General features: G+C 53.1%; 1 protein-coding gene across 9 annotated transcripts; it reads right to left on the reverse strand.

Moving 5' to 3' along the window:
• Positions 1-39: 39 nt before the first annotated feature.
• On the reverse strand, positions 40-17,166 carry LOC309854825 (phosphorylase b kinase gamma catalytic chain, liver/testis isoform). Of its 9 annotated transcripts, XM_082714400.1 has the most exons (11): positions 16,973-17,166; positions 15,768-15,938; positions 8,836-8,948; positions 4,637-4,812; positions 4,308-4,362; positions 3,253-3,318; positions 3,003-3,166; positions 1,159-1,249; positions 913-1,066; positions 715-840; positions 40-609 (listed from the first exon to the last, which is right to left on the reverse strand). In XM_082714400.1, exons 2-11 carry the CDS (start codon positions 15,933-15,935, stop codon positions 316-318), a joined length of 1,407 nt encoding a protein of 468 aa, XP_082570526.1. In that variant the 5' UTR covers positions 15,936-15,938; positions 16,973-17,166; the 3' UTR covers positions 40-315. The 9 variants fall into 9 exon arrangements, with proteins under 9 accessions (XP_082570526.1, XP_082570519.1, XP_082570518.1 ...); XM_082714393.1 differs by lacking the exons at positions 15,768-15,938; positions 16,973-17,166 and adding an exon at positions 9,348-9,543; XM_082714392.1 differs by lacking the exons at positions 15,768-15,938; positions 16,973-17,166 and adding an exon at positions 9,275-9,384.
• Between the last annotated feature and the right edge of the window lie 341 nt (positions 17,167-17,507).

Below are 17,507 nucleotides of genomic sequence, written 5' to 3' on the forward strand. Positions count from 1 at the left end.
GCTCCCGTGCCAAAGCCGGACACCAGACACGGCACCGGCTCCCTCTGGCGCGCAGATTTTATTGCAAACGTGGCCGAAGCAGCACAGATGAGACCAGGCGTGGTGTTGCGAGTGGCTGCCTTCCCCCTCTGCTCCGACCCCAAAGCCCCGGCTGGTGGGGGCAGGGATACACGGCTGCTCTTCATGGTAGTACAAGCAGTGGTGGGCCTGGCCAGCCTGCGGGGCAAGGCCCGAGGCCAAAGCCCAGAAGAGCTGGAATGATAAAAATCCTCCTCCTGAAGAGTCCTACGCTCTGGGGTCCCCGGGGCCAAAGTGCTAGCCCAGCGCCAGCAGCGCATCCTCGTCCGGGACAGCGGCGGAGGCCCCCTCCTCTTCAGGGCCCGGGACGGGAAAAGGCCCGGGGGGCTGGTGCTGGAAGAGCGCGGCGCGGTTCTGTTGCTCCCCCTTCTTCACCCAGTGCCCGTAGAGCCGGAAGGCACAGCTGTCGATGAGGCGCCGCACGGGCCGCAGCGCGTAAGGGTCCCTCAGCAGTGCGCTCTTGGTCAGTGGCCGGACACGCTGGGTGCTTAAGGCCACGCGTCCCGCAGCAAGCACGGTCCACACTGCCACCTGGTGGGGAGGCGGGAGGCCGTGTGAACTCCAGTGCAGTAGCCACCGTAGGAGAAAGATCACGGCACAGAGGAGCAGGCGCAACCCCGAAGCTTGCAGGCTTACCCGGAACCGCTGGCGGGGCGTGAGGTTCCAGGGCTGGCTGCCTTCACAGCGCTCAAAGAACGGGTGCTGCAGGGCCTGGTCCGCTGTCAGGCGCTCCTCAGGGTCCACCTGGAGCAGCTTGGAGATCTAGGGGGAACCGCAGAGTGTGAGAGGCTGCGCTTGGGCCTCCTCCCCACCCCACTCTCAGCCTCGGCTCACCAGGTCTTTGACCGTGTTGGAACGGTCATCCCACTCGGGCGAGCTGAACTGGTACTGGCCTTCCATGATCATGCGCAACATCAGGATCTGGCGGCGGTGCCAGAATGGTGGGGAGCCGGCCAGGAGTGTGAACAAGATCACGCCGCAGGCCCAGCTGGGGAGGAGAGCGGAGTCAGGCAGGTGCCAGGCAGGCGTGCGGACGACGGGCCCCAGAGGAGCAGGGAGGCGGGGAGACCGGAAACTCACAGGTCGACCTCCTTGCCGTAGCCGGGGTGGGTCTCGTCCATGGAGCATTTAAGGATCTCTGGTGCGAGGTACCCTGGGGTCCCACACAACTCTGGGGAGAGAAGGCTGAGATTGGCGGATGCCACCAGCTCCTTCAAGGGTCCCTAACTCCAGACTCGAGCCCCCACACTCCCAGGGCCTAAAGGGTTCCCATTCTGCTCCTGCCACCCTCCGCTGAGGGCTCACCTAGCCCCATCCCTGCTGAACAACTCAAGTGCCCACCAAGGTTCCTTGTGGCATAGCTGATTTTTGGACTGACTTCAGTCCCCATATCTTTTGGCACCGCCACCCCACCCCCTCACCCCTTACACAGCCTTTTATCACGTTTTGACGTACATGATACACATGGAAAACAAACCTTCGCTCTTTTTTATGTTCCTTTCTGCCCGAATCGATTCCTCCACCTATGATCGCCATTCTGTATGGTGGAATCAGCACTCAAACCCAAGGAGAATGAGTGGGACTATGGGATTTCTTAAGGCCTGCACTAGCTAAGTCCCTCATTTAAAATCCCTCCCTGGCTGCCCCCCCCCCCCATACGGCCTTGGACTCCTGCAACACAGAGCCCTCCCCGACTGGATCCAAGCCTGTTACATGTAGCTGCTTCTGCTTCAGGCACCAAACCTTCCATCTGCAGCTGCCCAACCGTGTTCTTTGCCACACTTCCAGGAGAGCTTAACAGGCCTGACTCTTCTGGGTAATTCCCACCAAAAGTATTGAAGAATGCCCACCACGTACCAGGCACCATACTAGACACTGGTGAAATTAGATGTGCCCTTACCAAGCTGTCTATCCGAAAGCAAACAAGAAATAATAGAGTAAGAGGTGTGTCCCGAAGGGGGGAGGAGAAGAGAAAGCAGGGGACCTAACCTAACCTGGAGCTTTAAAGGGGAACCTGAATTCCTGAAGCCAAGGGCAAGGGCGGTTCCAGAATGGGAAAAGCATATGGGGAAGCCCAAAGGGAAACAAAGCAGAGCATCCGCAAGACAAACGTGTTAAGTCCATAGGTCATGAACATGAGCTCTGGAGTCCGACTGCTCAAGTCCCAGCTACCTGACTGGGCAAGTCCCCTCACCTCTTTAAGCCCACTTATCAAATGGTGATCCAGACACTATCTCAAAGAGGGGTCAAGAGGATCTGGAGAACCCAGCCATATAAAGACTTAGTGGGGTGCCAGTGAACGTCAGCTGCTAATAGCACAGCGCCAAGCCAACGACGGACAGAAAGTACCTTAATAGCTCTAAGGAGTCCACAGTCAGACTTTGTGAAGTCTTCCATTTGCACTAAAAATATCTGTCACAATGGTGACACAGTGGTGTCACAGAGGGCGAGTTCCAGTGCACCAGCGGAGCCGCACAGTCTGGCCACATGGGGCTCTTCCTAGCTCCTAAGCAGCACACTGCCATCCTATCTGTGCCAAAACCCAAACACGCAGCTGAGGCCTGTTCTCCACCCCCACCCCTCCACCGCCTTCTTCCTCAGGGGACAGGCCCAGCTCTGGAGACCCCTCCTTCCGTAGGTCCCTCCAGCTGAATCAGGCGCTCCCCCATCCTGGCTTCCCCTGCACGGTCCCTTGCCTGGCTGTGTCCCACGACCTGCACACCTGTCTCTGTCCCCTCCCCCGCGCAGACGGGAAGCCCACTCAGATGCACCCGAGGCTCTGCACACAGAAGGTACTTGGCAAGTGCTCACTGACTTCTCCCTTTTTCTTGATACCTGGGTACTCGGTTGTCAGACCCAGCTAACCAGCCTCAGGCCTGGGGCTCCTTCCCTCCCAAGCCTCTTAAGGCGCCAGGCCCCCTCACCTCGGAGCTTCTCGCCAGGTTCCAAGTGGCAGGAGAACCCAAAATCTGAAAGTCGGATCTGCATATTGTCATCTAGGAGAATATTCTCGGGCTTCAGGTCTCGATGCACAATGTTGTTGGCGTGGAGAAAGCTCACTGCTTCCAGCAGAGACCTCATGATGGACCTGGGGGAGGCGCAGTCTCCTCGTCGGCTTCTCCCTACCCCGCCCTGTCCCCTGGTCACCCCACGGGCCACAGGCTCAGTCATTACCTGGTTTCCTTTTCGGAGAGGGCCACCTTCTCTGTGAGATAGTCAAACAGCTCTCCCTTCCGCATCCTAAGGAACAGGAGGGGTTGGGAGGTAGGTGCACCTTACACGGGGTCTAGGAAAAATAAGCCAGCGCTCATAGAAAATACCACGGAAGAGGCCAGGGGAGAGAGAGTCCTCTCTGGTTTGAGTGATCAGTGTGCCCCAAGAGTGAACTGGATGCCAGGGACAGTTTGGCCCAGGGGTCGCCAGTCAAAATACATGCGCCATGCCACGGCTGCTATGCTAGCAAGAATAAGAACCTTCCGGCAGCAATTTACAGGAGGTCCTCATTATATGAGACTCATTATTCAAAGAGGACCCTCTAAAGTGAATCTATCTAGATATGGGCCAAAATTTCACAGGTAATAATGGCAAAAAAGTTGGGCAGGATCTTATTTTTATCTTGTCTTTCAAAAACCAAGTTTATAACTGCAACTCTGCGTGGACCCTTGAAGTCAGGTGTTGCCTGGGGGCTTGCAACTGTTCTGCAAAGCTGCATGATGAGGGGACAGGTGCTTCCTACCTCCCCCGCCCCTTTTAGAGAAGGTCACTTCTATACGAAGACTTTGTGAAATTTTTCCAGGGGTGTCTCTTAATTATTTGCTATTCAAACCACTCTTCTGAAGTGCCTTTGCACTGGTTTACACTGTACTGTAGAACATCTCACACTTGGATTCAGACTGCCCAGGAAACGAACCGATGGGCAGAGACAAACACCAAGTAGGGTGTTCAGAGCAAGAGACAGGGGAGCAAGAATCTGTCGGTAAGTATTCAGCTCTTCAGTGTTCCCTGCTGATCTTATAACCATGGGGACTGGGACAATGAGCCCGGGGGTCACTGGCTGGTCCTGAGCACTCTGGAAGAACTCGCCGCCTCAGGGCACCCAGGGAGAGGGGCCAGGGCCACGGGCCCATGGGAAGGGGCGAGCAGGGTGAGCAGCCCACTGCGCCGGCAGGCTGGGGCCATGCATGGAGGGGAGGAGGACGCTTCTCAGATCAGGGCAGGGAGATACTCACAGGTCAAACACCAGGAACATGAAGCTAGAAGACTCGTAGGAATCGATGAGAGTGACTGGGAAAGAGGCAGAAAAGGCAGAGATACGAGATGGGAAGGAGCAGGAGCAAGTTAAAGGGGCGTTCCACCCCGAGGTGGCAGCGGGCGGTTCCTGGGAAGGAAGGAGAACCAAACGGAGGCAGGAGGGGCCCAAAGGCTGGCCGCACTGTGCGGTGGAGCAGAGCCGTGATGAAGGGAGCAGAGGTGTGGAGGCAGTGCTGGGGGGAATGGGCTGGGGCAGGGCCGGCAGGAGGTGGCTGTCGGCCAACGGGGGCGGGGAACGCAGCCTCACTGATGTGGGGGTGGCCGGCGACCTGGCGAAGGATGTGTGTCTCTCGCCGCGTGGCTTCTCGCACCTCCTCTAGCTGTTCAGGACTCAGCCGCTCGGCTGTCACCTCCATGATCTTCACCGCAAACTCGTGGCCAGTGGCTCGATGAACACAACGGCGCACCACGGAGCTCACTCCTCTGCCAGAGTCAGACCGCACACGCGTCAGGGCCTCCTGCGCGCTCATTTCCACCAAGAGTGGAGCCTGGCCATCGTCATCCCCCTGCTCCGTATTCGGAAGCCCCATCCGGACAGTAAGGCAGCCTGCTGCGGCCCGCCCTGGCCTGCGGCAGCTTCACAGTAGCCTCGGCAAGCCATGGGAGTACCCAGCAAGAGGCAACACAAAGCTCCCAGGGAAGGCAGGCGGGGTGCTGGGTTCGAATCCAGCATAGAGAAGCTTAGGGAGGTCCTTTCCATACTGAGCCCCAGAACCTGCCGCTTCTCCCGGAACCGCACAAGGAGCAAGCAAGAAGAAACGATCTAAGGCTCCCTCCAAGTTTTACTCACACTCCCCTTGGTTACCCCTTCCAAATCCCAAAGTTCTCCTACAATACCTCAAGTGTAAGAGGCTCCAAATAAACAGCAGACCACTGACTGGAGAACAAAGTTGTGAATCAGGAGACCTTGGTGTAGGTCCCAAATGTGCCACTAATTAACCTCCAAGTGACCCACTGACATCAGGTCTCTGGACTTCCTCTTTGCGGGCTCTGAAGTGTGGACAAGGCCAACTTGAAGAGGTGTCCAATGCCACGAGGTAGAAGACGAAAAACCCACTTGGCGTGGTGAAGAGAAAGTCCTAGACGTGTATTTCCTGGCTTGGAGTCAGTCGCCAATTCCTTACGATCCCACGAGTACCTCAGGCTAGTACGGATCTCTCAGGCCGGAGCTCACACCACATTTCCTGTGCTTGTTCCCCGGCGGCCCTTCACGGCTTCCTTTGCTCTTACGTAATTCCTTTTGCCTAGACCGCCTGCCACCCACATCTCAGGTTCCATCAGGAGATCTCAACCACTGACCCTCCAGCCAAAGGGTGTGTGGTGTTTGGTCAGTGAGCGGTTCTTTTCAAATCTGAATTCCCGTCTTGAGTGGGACGAGAACCTTCCAGCCGCTACAGTGCTCACCACTTCCCACTGTCTTACTCTTTGCCACTTGACAGTTTTAATTCCCCCATTAACAGTAATGCCATTCAATCAGACATCAGACTCCCGAACTGGAAATCTGAGGAGAGTTCCTGGCATGCCCCTTTCTTTCACAACCTACCACATGCAGCCAGGCCACTCCCTCGGGTGTGTTTCTCAAACCTGCCTCCTAGTACTCACCCCATAGCCTTAACGGCCTCCTCACTGATGCCCCTACTGCCAACCCCGGCCACGCAGCCCGTCCACCACGCTGCTTCCAGAATGACCGCCCCAATTATGTCATTGCTGCTTAAAACCTTTCCAGCTTAAATTCTCAACTAAGCTCTAAGCGTACCCTCATTCCTCAGCGGGACCCCTAGAGCAAAAACTCTGCTCTTTTTAAGTGAGCCCTAATAATTTCAACCGTACCCAGTGAACTACGGAGGACACGCCACACTGCCTCCCTGTTACCTGCAAGATGGAAGTAAAACCCCAGTTCCTTCACCTGTCATTCAAGGCCTTCACCAAATGGTCTCCAGTTTCTTTGCAGTCTCATTTTTGGCTATGTCCCTGCTATTCAATCTTTGCTTCAGTGACTTAGAACCTATCACCAATTTCTAGAATGCAGCAAGCTCTTTTAAAGCTGCAGGCATGAAGATTTCATACATGAAGAAACTGGCGCTCTGGGAACTCATTCAGTGAGGGTGTACACGTCATTTACTGTGCAGGAGAAACACAGGGAATAGACAGAGACCAGGGACGCTGCTGCCACAGCAATGCTGGAGCGAGAGGCTAACGAACCCTCTTCCCTGACCTGCTTCCTCCGAAACCGATCTCTCGGCACCCCATGGCAGCAGAACCGCTGTTCTTCCCGAAGGGCTCTCCTAGCCTCGGTGAACCCTCCCTTACCTGGTCCTGAAACCCCACCTCAGTTTAGGACTTGGGTGTCAGCTCTCTTCTTGTCCAGACACCCTTTCCCCCATGACCGTCCTGTCCTGGGCGATTTAAGTACCGGTTGTGCAAACGTCTCCCACTGCACTGCCTCAAGGCTTGATTCCTTTCCAGAATTCCTGATCCTAAAGGCCTCTATCACGTCTGCATGTGATATCTGAAAGGAGTCTGAACACATCTAATAGTCAGCCCTTTCTGCTTTCCTGGCCTCAGAAGCACGGATCACAGCAGACCACGCCAGCCTTCTAGAAGCACATTCCTTTCCTGTTTTTATTTCTAACTCAAAGATGCTATCTCCTTAGCCTCCCGTGCTGACTCCTCCTTTTCTAACTCCTTATTGGCGACATGCCCCAGGGCCGGAGCTTGGCCCCTTTCACTTCTTTCCATGTATTTTCTCGCCAGCTACGATGTATATGCTACTGCCTCCCAAACGGATTGCTCTATACAGCTCTGTCTGGAGCTGCAGAGACACGTACCCACTTGACAGCTCCAGCTGGGTATCCCAAACTTCCCATTTCCAAAGCTGAACTCTTAACTTGCTCGGCCCTCCCGGCCACCCGATCCTCCTTGGCCTTCCTCATTTCAGAAAATGGTTCTCAGGCGCTCAAATCCCAACCTTAGCCATGATTCCCATTTCCTTTTCTTCTTCTTCTTATGGCCCTCATCTGCTCTCTCCGGAAACTATCAGTCTCTCCTCAGTTCATCACCTCAATCTACCCACCTCTCCCCATCTCTACCACCACCGTCTCTTGTCTGAATCAATCAACAGCTTCCCAACTGGCCTGCACACATCCTTTCCTGTCCGCCTCCTATCCATTTTCCACACAAGAGTCGGAATGACCTTTTTGAATGTAGTAACACACTCATGTCGAGCACTTACATTTGCCAGAAGTGTACTAAGACAATCATATTAATTCCTCCCATCCTCACAGCAGCCTACATGGTAGGGTCTATTTTTATTCCCAATCTAAACGGCAAAACTGAGGCACAGAAAGGCTGAGTGCCTAGCCCCCAGATCACAGAAATATAAATGAGACCATGTTAATTTAACTACCCTGTTTGAAACCATCAGTTTCACTAGAAGAAAATGGAAATTCTTTCTCATGGCCTAAGGCCTCTACTGACCTGTCCAACTGCATCTCCTCCACCTGTCCCACTCTTACTACATCCCAGGCCCCATGATCATCTGCCTACTGCTTTAGAATAGGCCTTTTCTTGCCTGTGCCTTTGTATGTGCTGTTCCCTCCGCCCCAAATATAGCCCCCGTTCGTGCCCATCCTTCAAGCATCAGCGCCTTTAATTACTCTCATCCCCTCACCTGAGCAGATGAGGACCGTTGTCTTGGTTTTGTGTTTACTGTCTGTCTCTACCACTGGAACACAAAGTCCAGGAGAACAGAAAACATGGGAGACCTGTATCCCAGTGTATGTGCTAGCCTAGCACACCGGCCGTGCTTAGGAAAGCTTGGATGAGTGAGTGTCCCTGCCCCTGTCTCTACAGGGGCCCCGTGCTTCTAGTTTCTGCTTGCTGAACTACTCATCCTTCCAGACCCAAAGATCAGCCCTTGTGGAAAGCTGTGGTTCTGAGCCCCATCCCACAACCTGATGCTACGGGGACGCTCATGTGTCCCTTTCAGTTACTCCTTCTCCAGGCATAAATCTCTCTTCTACGCTCCCTGTGTTTGGCTTCGTGTCTGGCAGACCTTCGTTGCTTTAACTACGTCTGTTGAACACATAAATGCGTGAATGCGAAAGAAATGGGGATTAACCCAGACAAAGACTTAAGTCCCCAAATGGTCCTCCACTAACCACTGTTCGTTCCCATTTAGAACCATGCAGGGGCGCCTGGGTGGCTCAGTGGGTTAAGGCTCTGCCTTCGGCTCGGGTCATGGTCTCAGCGTCCTGGGATCGAGCCCCGCACCGGGCTCTCCCCTTGGCTCTCCCTCCCCGCCTACTTGAGCTCTCTCTCTCTCTCTCTGTCAAATAAATAAGTCATCTAAAAAAGGAAAAAAGGACTGTCCAGCCCTCCGACGGAGCCGTGTGTTCTGGCCAGGGCCCGACCTCTCCGGACCGGGTTCCCTGGCTTGAGCCTCACCTGCCAATGACGTCCTTCGGGTCGTACTTCTGGTAAAACTCCTTGGCCGCGGCCCAGTCGGGCAGCTCATCCTCCGGCCCCACGTCCAGCGTCATTCTGAAGGCGGCGGGCGCCTGGGCGGGGGAGACCGAAGGCAGCGAGGGCAGTGAGGCCCACAGGCTCTGGGAGGACGCGCATCGCGGCTCGCGGAGGCGCAGCCCTTGCGGCTGGGGCGCCAGGATCTTCGGGGACGGGGACGGGGTGGGGGAAGGATCGGGGCTGGGGAGACCCCGCGAAAGGGCCTGGGGGCGGGAGGGGTGTCAGGGCAGGGAGGGGCGGGGGAGGGGAAGGGAAGAGGTGCGGAGGAAAAAGGGAAGGGGCGCACGGGCAGGTGGCTGTTGCTGCGCAGGCGCACTTGGGCGGGCACTGGGAGGGGGCGCGGGGTCTCGCGCAGGCTCACCCGCGGGGGAGGGGAGAGGAGCCAGGGTCGACGCGAAGCCGCTCTATCGCGGGGTTCGCCTCCCGTCCCTTACCTTGCACCCGGGCGGCGCCGGCGACGACCCCAAGCCCCGCCCCCGTCCTGTCCGCCAATGGCCAGCGGCGCTGGAAAACTGTGGTTCAAAAACAATTCCGATTGGGAGCTCGCAGTCCAATAGCAAGCGGAGGGTCTCGAGGCTGGCGCGGGCGTGAGAGCTCGGCGTTTCCAAAGGCAGAGACGCCGGGGCGGGGCTTCCGATGCGGCCAATTAGCGCACAGCATCTGCCAGGGCCGACGGGGGCGGAGCGCTGGTCGTCTAGCGCGGTTGGAGGCCGGGAACGCGAGCCGGAAGTGGTTTACCCGGAAGCGAGGCGTCGGCGAGTGCGGGACGCGGGGCTGCGGCGCGGCTCGTTCGCGGACTCGGGCGGGGCGCCCTCGTCCCCTTCCTGGCGTCACTGTCCCCAGCCGCTCTTTGGGAAGTTGGCATTCTGGCCCAAAGGGGGTGCTTTCGGGGGCCGCGTCCCGCTCTGGACTCTCGGAGCCCGCGGCCTGGGCCCCCAGCTTGCCCCTGAGCGGCCCTGGACGACGCGTGGCCCGTCCCCAGCGGGGCTGCTCGGGTCCCTGGACACCTCCCGAGCGCGCGCGCACCATCCGGGGCCCCACATCCCCCAGTCCTCTACCGGCGCCTCCCGTAAGCCTCGGGAGCAGCGCTCCGTTCCCAGCCCGGCGACGGAGATCCCGCCGGGAGCGACCCGCTTGTTAGGACTTTAGTGCCCAGCTCAGCCCTGGCATTCAGGGGCGCGTTCAGTAAAGACGCGCCGAGCGTCCGAACGCTAAACTCCGCGGCGGGGCCGGAGGGAGGCCGTGCCCTCGTGGAGATCCTGTTCCCGCCAAAGAGGCCCAGGATGAATTCATTCACTTCTAACAACTATCTTAGAAAGGGCACTTGGGGATCACAACCCGTAAGAGGAAAACGAATCCAAGTAACTTTTGAACAGAGTACTTGGACTTTACACCACCAATCTAAAGACCAACAATGGCAAAGAAAACTTGAACTTTACTTACTAGGCTTATCGTTTGTTATTATAATGGGATTATTCAGAAATTGAGCAAGTGAATATATTGTTATATTTAAATAGATTTGCAAGTGAATAAACATATTGATGTATTTGGCAGCCAACATTCTTAATACCGGATGATGGAATTTGAGATGGGAAACGGAGAGAAAGACTTAGGACTGATTGAAATTGGAGGTATGATTTTAAACATAGATCTAAAAATAGATATATTTTCTAGCTCTAACCTCTGAAAGGGCCTAGAAGCAGTCACATCTCAGGAGAATGAGGACGGCTAGTCTAGATACTGATTTCAACGTGACAGGCCCCAGTTCAAGGAACCAGAACTCCTTGGGAGAAATGACCAATTCCCAGGCTGGAGCAGAGAAAGTGTAAGATGAGCCTGGAATAATTTGTGCCAGAAAGCAAGTGAAGAAATGTGGGGACCTATCAGGACAAAAGAACTAGGCTGATGCAATTTCCACTGGTCAAAATCGGAAACAAAAAGAATAATGAGGGCCATGAGGGAGTCTTCTAATGTTCTATTCACCTAGGTGATTATACAGATGAGTTTATATGAAACATTCACCAAGCCACACACTTAAGATCTGTGCACTTTACTTCATGTAAATTATACTCCAACCAAGTATTTTAAAAGGATGACAGTAATGGATAAAACAAATTGAACTAAAAAACAATCTGAGACCATACTGACACTAAAAACTAAGAATTTAGGAATGGGGCGCCTGGGTGGCTCAGTGGGTTAAGGCCTCTGCTTTTGGCTCCGGTCATGATCTCAGGGTCCTAGGATGGAGCTCCAAGTCGGGCTCTCTGCTTGGCAGGGAGCCTGCTTCCCTTCCTCTCTCTCTCTGCCTGCTATGATCTGTCAAATAAGTAAAATTTTTTTAAAAAAATTTAGGAATAGGGGCGCCTGGGTGGCTCAGTGGATTAAGCCGCTGCCTTCGGCTCAGGTCATGAACTCAGGGTCCTGGGATCGGGTCCCGCATCGAGCTCTCTGCTCAGCAGGGAGCTTGCTTCCCTCTCTCTCTCTCTCTCTGGCTGCCTCTCTGTCTACTTGTGATTTCTCTCTGTCAAATAAATAAATCTTTAAAAAAAAAAAATTTAGGAATAAAGGGCCTTCCACTTATTCTCAAATGGCTCCACAATAACAATATGTATATTTATTTTTTTAAAAGATTTTATTTATTTATTTGACAGACAGAGATCACAAGTAAGCAGAGAGGCGGGCAGGGAGGGGGGCAGAGGGGGGGGAGCAGGCTCCCTGCTGAGCAGAGAGCCTGATGCGGGGCTCGATGCCAGAACCCTGAAATCGTGACCTAAGCCAAAGGCAGAGGCTTTAACCCACTGAGCCACCCAGGTGGCCCAACAATATGTGTATTTAGAAAGACCTTAAAACAAATGTGGTGAAACACGTGGTAAACGTGAAACATGGTAAAACAAACGTGAAAAATTATAAACCTAGGTGAAGAGCACACGAGTTCATTGTACTATTCTTTTATTGTTCAGTAGGTTTGAAATTTTTTCAAAATTGAGTTTAAAAATAGCAAGACCTAAAAATAAATAATTCTCTCTAAAATGTGCCCAGGCAGGCAGCATTTTACACCGATCAATCGACATCTGTAGGGCTGAAGTCCAGGCATAAGTACTTTTTAAAGCTCCCCAGTGGTTCTGCTATGAAGCTGATTGAGAGCCACGACCCTAGGTATGGCTTTTACCCAGTGTTGTGACTCTAACCTCTGGGACCAGCAATGGATACTCTTCACTTTTCTTTCCTGGAGCACTCTGGAACATCGAAGACAACCATCGTCCCCTTTAAACCTCTCTCTTCAGTGTGCAACAAGTATCTTTAATTCCTTTAGGTGCTCTGCTGGTCTCTGAATTATGGTGAAATAGCCCAAAAATTCAGTTCCCAGGGCACATGTACTCCAAGAGACATGTATAAGAATGTCCACAGTAGCAAGATTCATAATCTCCCCCAAACGGAATCATCCCCAAAGTTCACCAACAGATAATGGCTAAACCGTTAACAAAGTCATATAATGGGATACTCTACAGTATGACGACAACTACAGCTACACCAAATATTGACGAATCTCACCAACAATATTAAGTCATAGAAGTCGAACATAAAAAGAATACATAGGACTCCATTTATATAGTGCTCAAATGCAGGCAGAACTAAACCCCACTGTTAGAAGTCAGAATGCTGGTACCTGTGGGAAGAAATGACGGAGTAGTGATTGGGAGGGGTCTACAGGTGGTTCGGGAGCGCTCTCAACGTTCAATTTCTTTTTTTTTTTTTTTTTTTAAAGATTTATTTATTTGACAGAGAGAAATCACAAGTAGACAGAGAGGCAGCCAGAGAGAGAGAGAGAGGGAAGCAAGCTCCCTGCCGAGCAGAGAGCTCGATGCGGGACCCGATCCCAGGACCCTGAGATCATGACCCGAGCCGAAGGCAGCGGCCTAATCCACTGAGCCACCCAGGCGCCCCTCAACGTTCAATTTCTTGACTGAATGATGGTTTTCAGATGTTGGCTTTGTGTTACCTTAAAAGCTATGTATTCCTTTTGGATATTTTCCTACATATATGATATGCTTCACAATTTGAAATATGTTTAATCGCTTCTTGGCCTTTTGGCTAAGATCAGGAGGTGTAAAATGTGTTTAAAATATTACTGGGAGGGCCCAAGATAAAGGATATAAAAATTCATGATAATCCTACAGACTTTCACATCCAGGGCAGAGATTCCCCTGCTGCTGCCATCCCTTTCATTCCTCTCTCAACTCTGGAACCAAAGGCTCGGAGTTCAATGCCAGCTCAGAATCTCACTAGCTGTATGACCTTGGGGGCCGGCTTCCTCAACTATAAACTGAAAAGAGTGAAAACACTCTCACTGAGTGGCTGTGAGGGGTGAAGGAGTTAAGTAACAGAAAGTGCTTAAGAACACAGCTTGGAATGTAGAAAGCATTCCATAAATACAGGAGCAGCTGCTCCTTGTCTTATCTGGCCGCAGGGGCTCTCTGTTGATGTGCAAGGGAGAAGCTGGGTTCTTTCCAAGAAGGGAAACTTCCAGGAGAAGGAAAAAAAGAAGAAAAACCCTCTTGCAGCTCCTAAGTAAGGGAAAATGCAGACTTTTGCCATCAGTCAGGTGTCGGTCTGGCTCTCGCCAAGGGCCAGGGGAAAGTAGGGGAAGAACAATTAGACAGGAGCATTTCGCCGCTAAAAAAGATTTTTATTACAAAACAAAGTCTAATAAAATCAGGCCTGGTCTTCAACCCCACCTCTGAGTCGAGGCCCCTAGGATGTAGCAGGCTGGGGGAAACAGGGGATGGTGGGCACTGAAAGAACAGAGCAGGCTGGCCTCCCCTCGACAGTTTTAGCTGCTGCCCCCTTTTAGAAAGGTCTAGAAGAGCTCTTCCAAAGCCTTTTGAGAGAGGCATCATCCTTCCAGCCAGGAAGGACCACTGCTGGCCTCAGACGCTAGCAATGCCGCACTGCAGGATCCAGGAGGTCTTGCTGACTCTCAGCAGAGGCCACCCAGGGTCACTCAGCCTGGGCGATGGCATAGGAGAGCAGCCACAGAAGCAGGGGGCCCAAAATGAGGACAGCAAACCAGACAGCAAAGCTGGCCAGGATGAAGTTCCGGGCCCGGGCCCCCCAGTGCACTGCCTCCTCGAACTGGCCGGCCTTCTGCCGCTCTTCTGCCTGCGGGGGCAGGTTTTTGGTTAGGTTCTTCCCCTGCTTCTTCCCCAAAGAGCCCACCGTCCCATACCAATCCTCCATCCTTGTAATGGCTCAAAACCTGACACCCAAACCCCCTGAAATAAAATGGCTTTTCCCTTTCCAACGTCTATTTCTCATGCCTCCTCTACAAAGTAAGGTTTCTACTCAGCTCTGTGTAAGCTTCCAAGTAGCCATTGTTAGCTCACAAGATCACGGATGGGAAAGTCCTTTTCAAACCTTTTATCCCCAATCTTTTTCTACTCATCCCACATTCATTCAGAATTTGGAATCCTTGGCAAGAAACCGAGAGATATCTTGGAGTCTTTCCCTCCTGTCAGCCAAACACCACCCCCTTCTCATTAGCCCAATGGGCCTCATCATTTTACTAAGAATTCTTTTTTGATATGATGAAGCCAGAAAGTCTCAAGGTCATAAGAATACAGTTTCTGATTATTAAAATAAAACCAGGATTGAGAAAATTCCCATGTGACACTTAAGTTGCCTGTGTGGCCATTCAAAAGGTGCATGTGGGGGCGCCTGAGTGGCTCAGAGGGTTAAGCCTCTGTCTTCGGCTCAGGTCATGATCTCAGGGTCCTGGGATCGAGTCCCACATCGGGCTCTCTGCTCAGCGGGGAGCCTGCTTCCTCCTCTCTCTCTCTGCCTGCCTCTCTGCCTACTTGTGATCTCTGTCAAATAAATAAATAAAATCTTTAAAAAAAAAACAAAAAAAAACAAAAGGTGCATGTGGGGGCACCTGGATGGCTCAGTCCGTTAGGCGCCTGCCTTTGGCTCAGGTCCTGATCCCAGAGTCCTGGGATCCAGCCCCACCTCAGGCTCCCTGCTTCCCCCTCTCCCACTCCCCCTGCTTGTGTTCCCTCTCTCGCTGTCTCTGTCAAATAAATAAATAAAATCTTAAAAAAAAAAAAAAAGGGTAAACATGCAGTTTCGGTTAGGTGTTTGGAAATGGTGGAGCCCTCTAAAAAACCCCACAGCTTCTTCCTAACTGCTATAGATTGCTCTAATCACTGCTCAACTGCCTCCAGTCCTGCCCCTTCCAACCCACTCTCCATGTAGGCCTTAGAACACAAACCTGACCATGTCACTCTCCTCTGCAAGAAGTCTTTAAAGTACTCCTCAGTACTTTCTTTTTAAAAATATTTTATTTATTTGACAGAGATCACAAGTAGGCAGAGAGGCAGGCAGAGAGAGAGGAGGAAACAAGCTTCCTGCTGAGCAGAGAGCCCACTTGGGAGTCTGGGCCCTCTGGCTTCATCTTCACCATTCCTCATTGGTCCAGTCGTGGGCAACGAAGAGCCCGGGCCTTTGCACACACTGCTCCCTTTACCTGGAATGCCCTTTCAGCCCTTAGTCACTCATCCTTTAAGGCCACCTTCCTGTCTCCTACTCTACATACACAGGTATGTAATCACACATATATATCCGCCCTTGCTTCCAGAATTCACAATACTGATGAGGTACATTTCATTAATTACCCATGTTCACAGCTCTCTCTTTCATTAGACTGTGGCACTCTGAGGGCCAGAAGCAGGTCTCATTTCTGACACCAGGCCCGGAGCCAAGCTGTGACAAGTACTTAGCAGCTGTGTGATCAAATACGCTAAACCATCACCTAACTACACCCACCCCTCTGCTCCCACAGGAATCGCACTCCTCACCTTGATGGCAAACACGAGGGCCACGACTCCCAGACAAGAGCAGCCACAGATAATGCTAGTAGCGGCCAAGTAGCGGAGGCGGAGCCAGCAGCAGCGGACAGGGGACGGAGGGTGGGCAGCTTCCAGGTTGCTCACCAAGGTGTCCACTGCCTTCTCCTCGTCCTCCATCACCTGTGGGCGACAGTCAAGGTACTTGTAAGCCCAACAACTGAGCCATTGGCCTGGGTCGGTCAGACTCCGCCCCTCTCTCTGCTGTGTCCTTGTGACCTAGCCCAACTCTCAGGAATGCTGCCTTACTGGGGAATTCCTCTCATGACTCACAGACCAAGAGAGGAAACGTTCCGCCGGAATCCTTTTTTCTCAGCCTAAGATTCTGAGTGTTTCAAGGGAAGCCGGCACAAACGTAGCATTATCTGTATTGCTTAACTGTTTTGACAAGCAGGGAAAAACAAAATGACAGGTGCACACTGACAAGCAGGAGAAGCCCAGAATCTCAAAAGCTGGTAGGAACCAGACTCCACAAATCAGTGACTTTAAACTGTATTTCAAAGGGTCTTAGCATTCTCTGAAGTCCCTCAAAAGCTGCTCGTGAGTATGAAGAAGGGCTCACGAAACGGCCCCCCGAGCCCTGCCCCCCACTTCAAGCACAGCAGCGTCTCACGTGAAAGCAGAGTGGATGAGGACACAGAGATGGGAGAAGGCAGGGGCAAGGACCCCTCTAAGCTGTCTCCTTAGCTGAGGCAGGGGACTTCAGTCAACGCAGACCTCCCCAAACCGGGCCTCCTTTGCTAGGCTCACTCCCGGCTGCCTCTTTCCCCCATCTTAACCCGGGCCACCCAATATATTCAGAGCAGCGCCATGACCTCATAACCCACACAGAAACCTGCATAATGATGCTTCATCATCTCTCCTCTCCCTAACTTCTCAGCCCCTCCGAGCTGCGGCGGCCAGCCACCTTTCCACCCGCATCTCCAACCATCCCCGACAGCCTGGACAAAATGGAGCCTTGCGGTTCTCTGAACACAAGCAACACGCGTTCGAGTGACAGGAGGCAAGATAAGCAGAGCCAAAGACGCTCGGCCACACAGCTGCAGGACGGGATGTGAGGAAAGAACTGATGTGCTGAACACAGACACAGTCATTAGGAGAGGGTTCGGGGAGTGGAGACCAAAGAAATATAAAAAAAACCGAGCAGCGGCTCTTACCTGGCTGTGGGCCTCGAGGGACTACGAGTTTCGTTCGGCTCCTGCCTCTGGCTGGATTTGGCTTGGGTGGAGATGGAGCTGACTCAGGTCTCCAAGCCAAGCCCGGGGTGGGGGTGGGTGGCCAGCCACCACCCAAAAGGCCCCAGGAGCTCGGAAAGGGGTGTGGCTGACTCAAACTAGTTTGGCTAGATGGAGGAGAGCAAAGACGGGGAACGGAGCGACTGAAGGTCGGATGCCTGCCTTCTGGGAAAGGAGTGAAAGCCCCTGAACAAGAGGGGTGAAAGCAGGGACAAGTCCGAGGCATCAGAAAGCTCTGAGTGAAGGTCCAGGAACTAAGGGAATAGGAGGAGAGAAAAAAGTGGGAGTTGGAGTGACTCAAAACTGAAAATTTAGGGAAAGGCACCCTACCAGATCAGATTTGCCAATCTTTCCTCCTCTTGCAGGATTTCTGCCTCAAAGACACATAATTCTGGGTTAGGGATCAGGTACTAGGGTTTTGGCAAGAACGAGAAGAAAACGATGCCCAGGTTCCCAC

Source organism: Mustela nivalis (assembly GCF_964662115.1).
Source record: "Mustela nivalis genome assembly, chromosome: 19".
Classification (NCBI taxonomy): Eukaryota; Metazoa; Chordata; class Mammalia; order Carnivora; family Mustelidae; genus Mustela; species Mustela nivalis.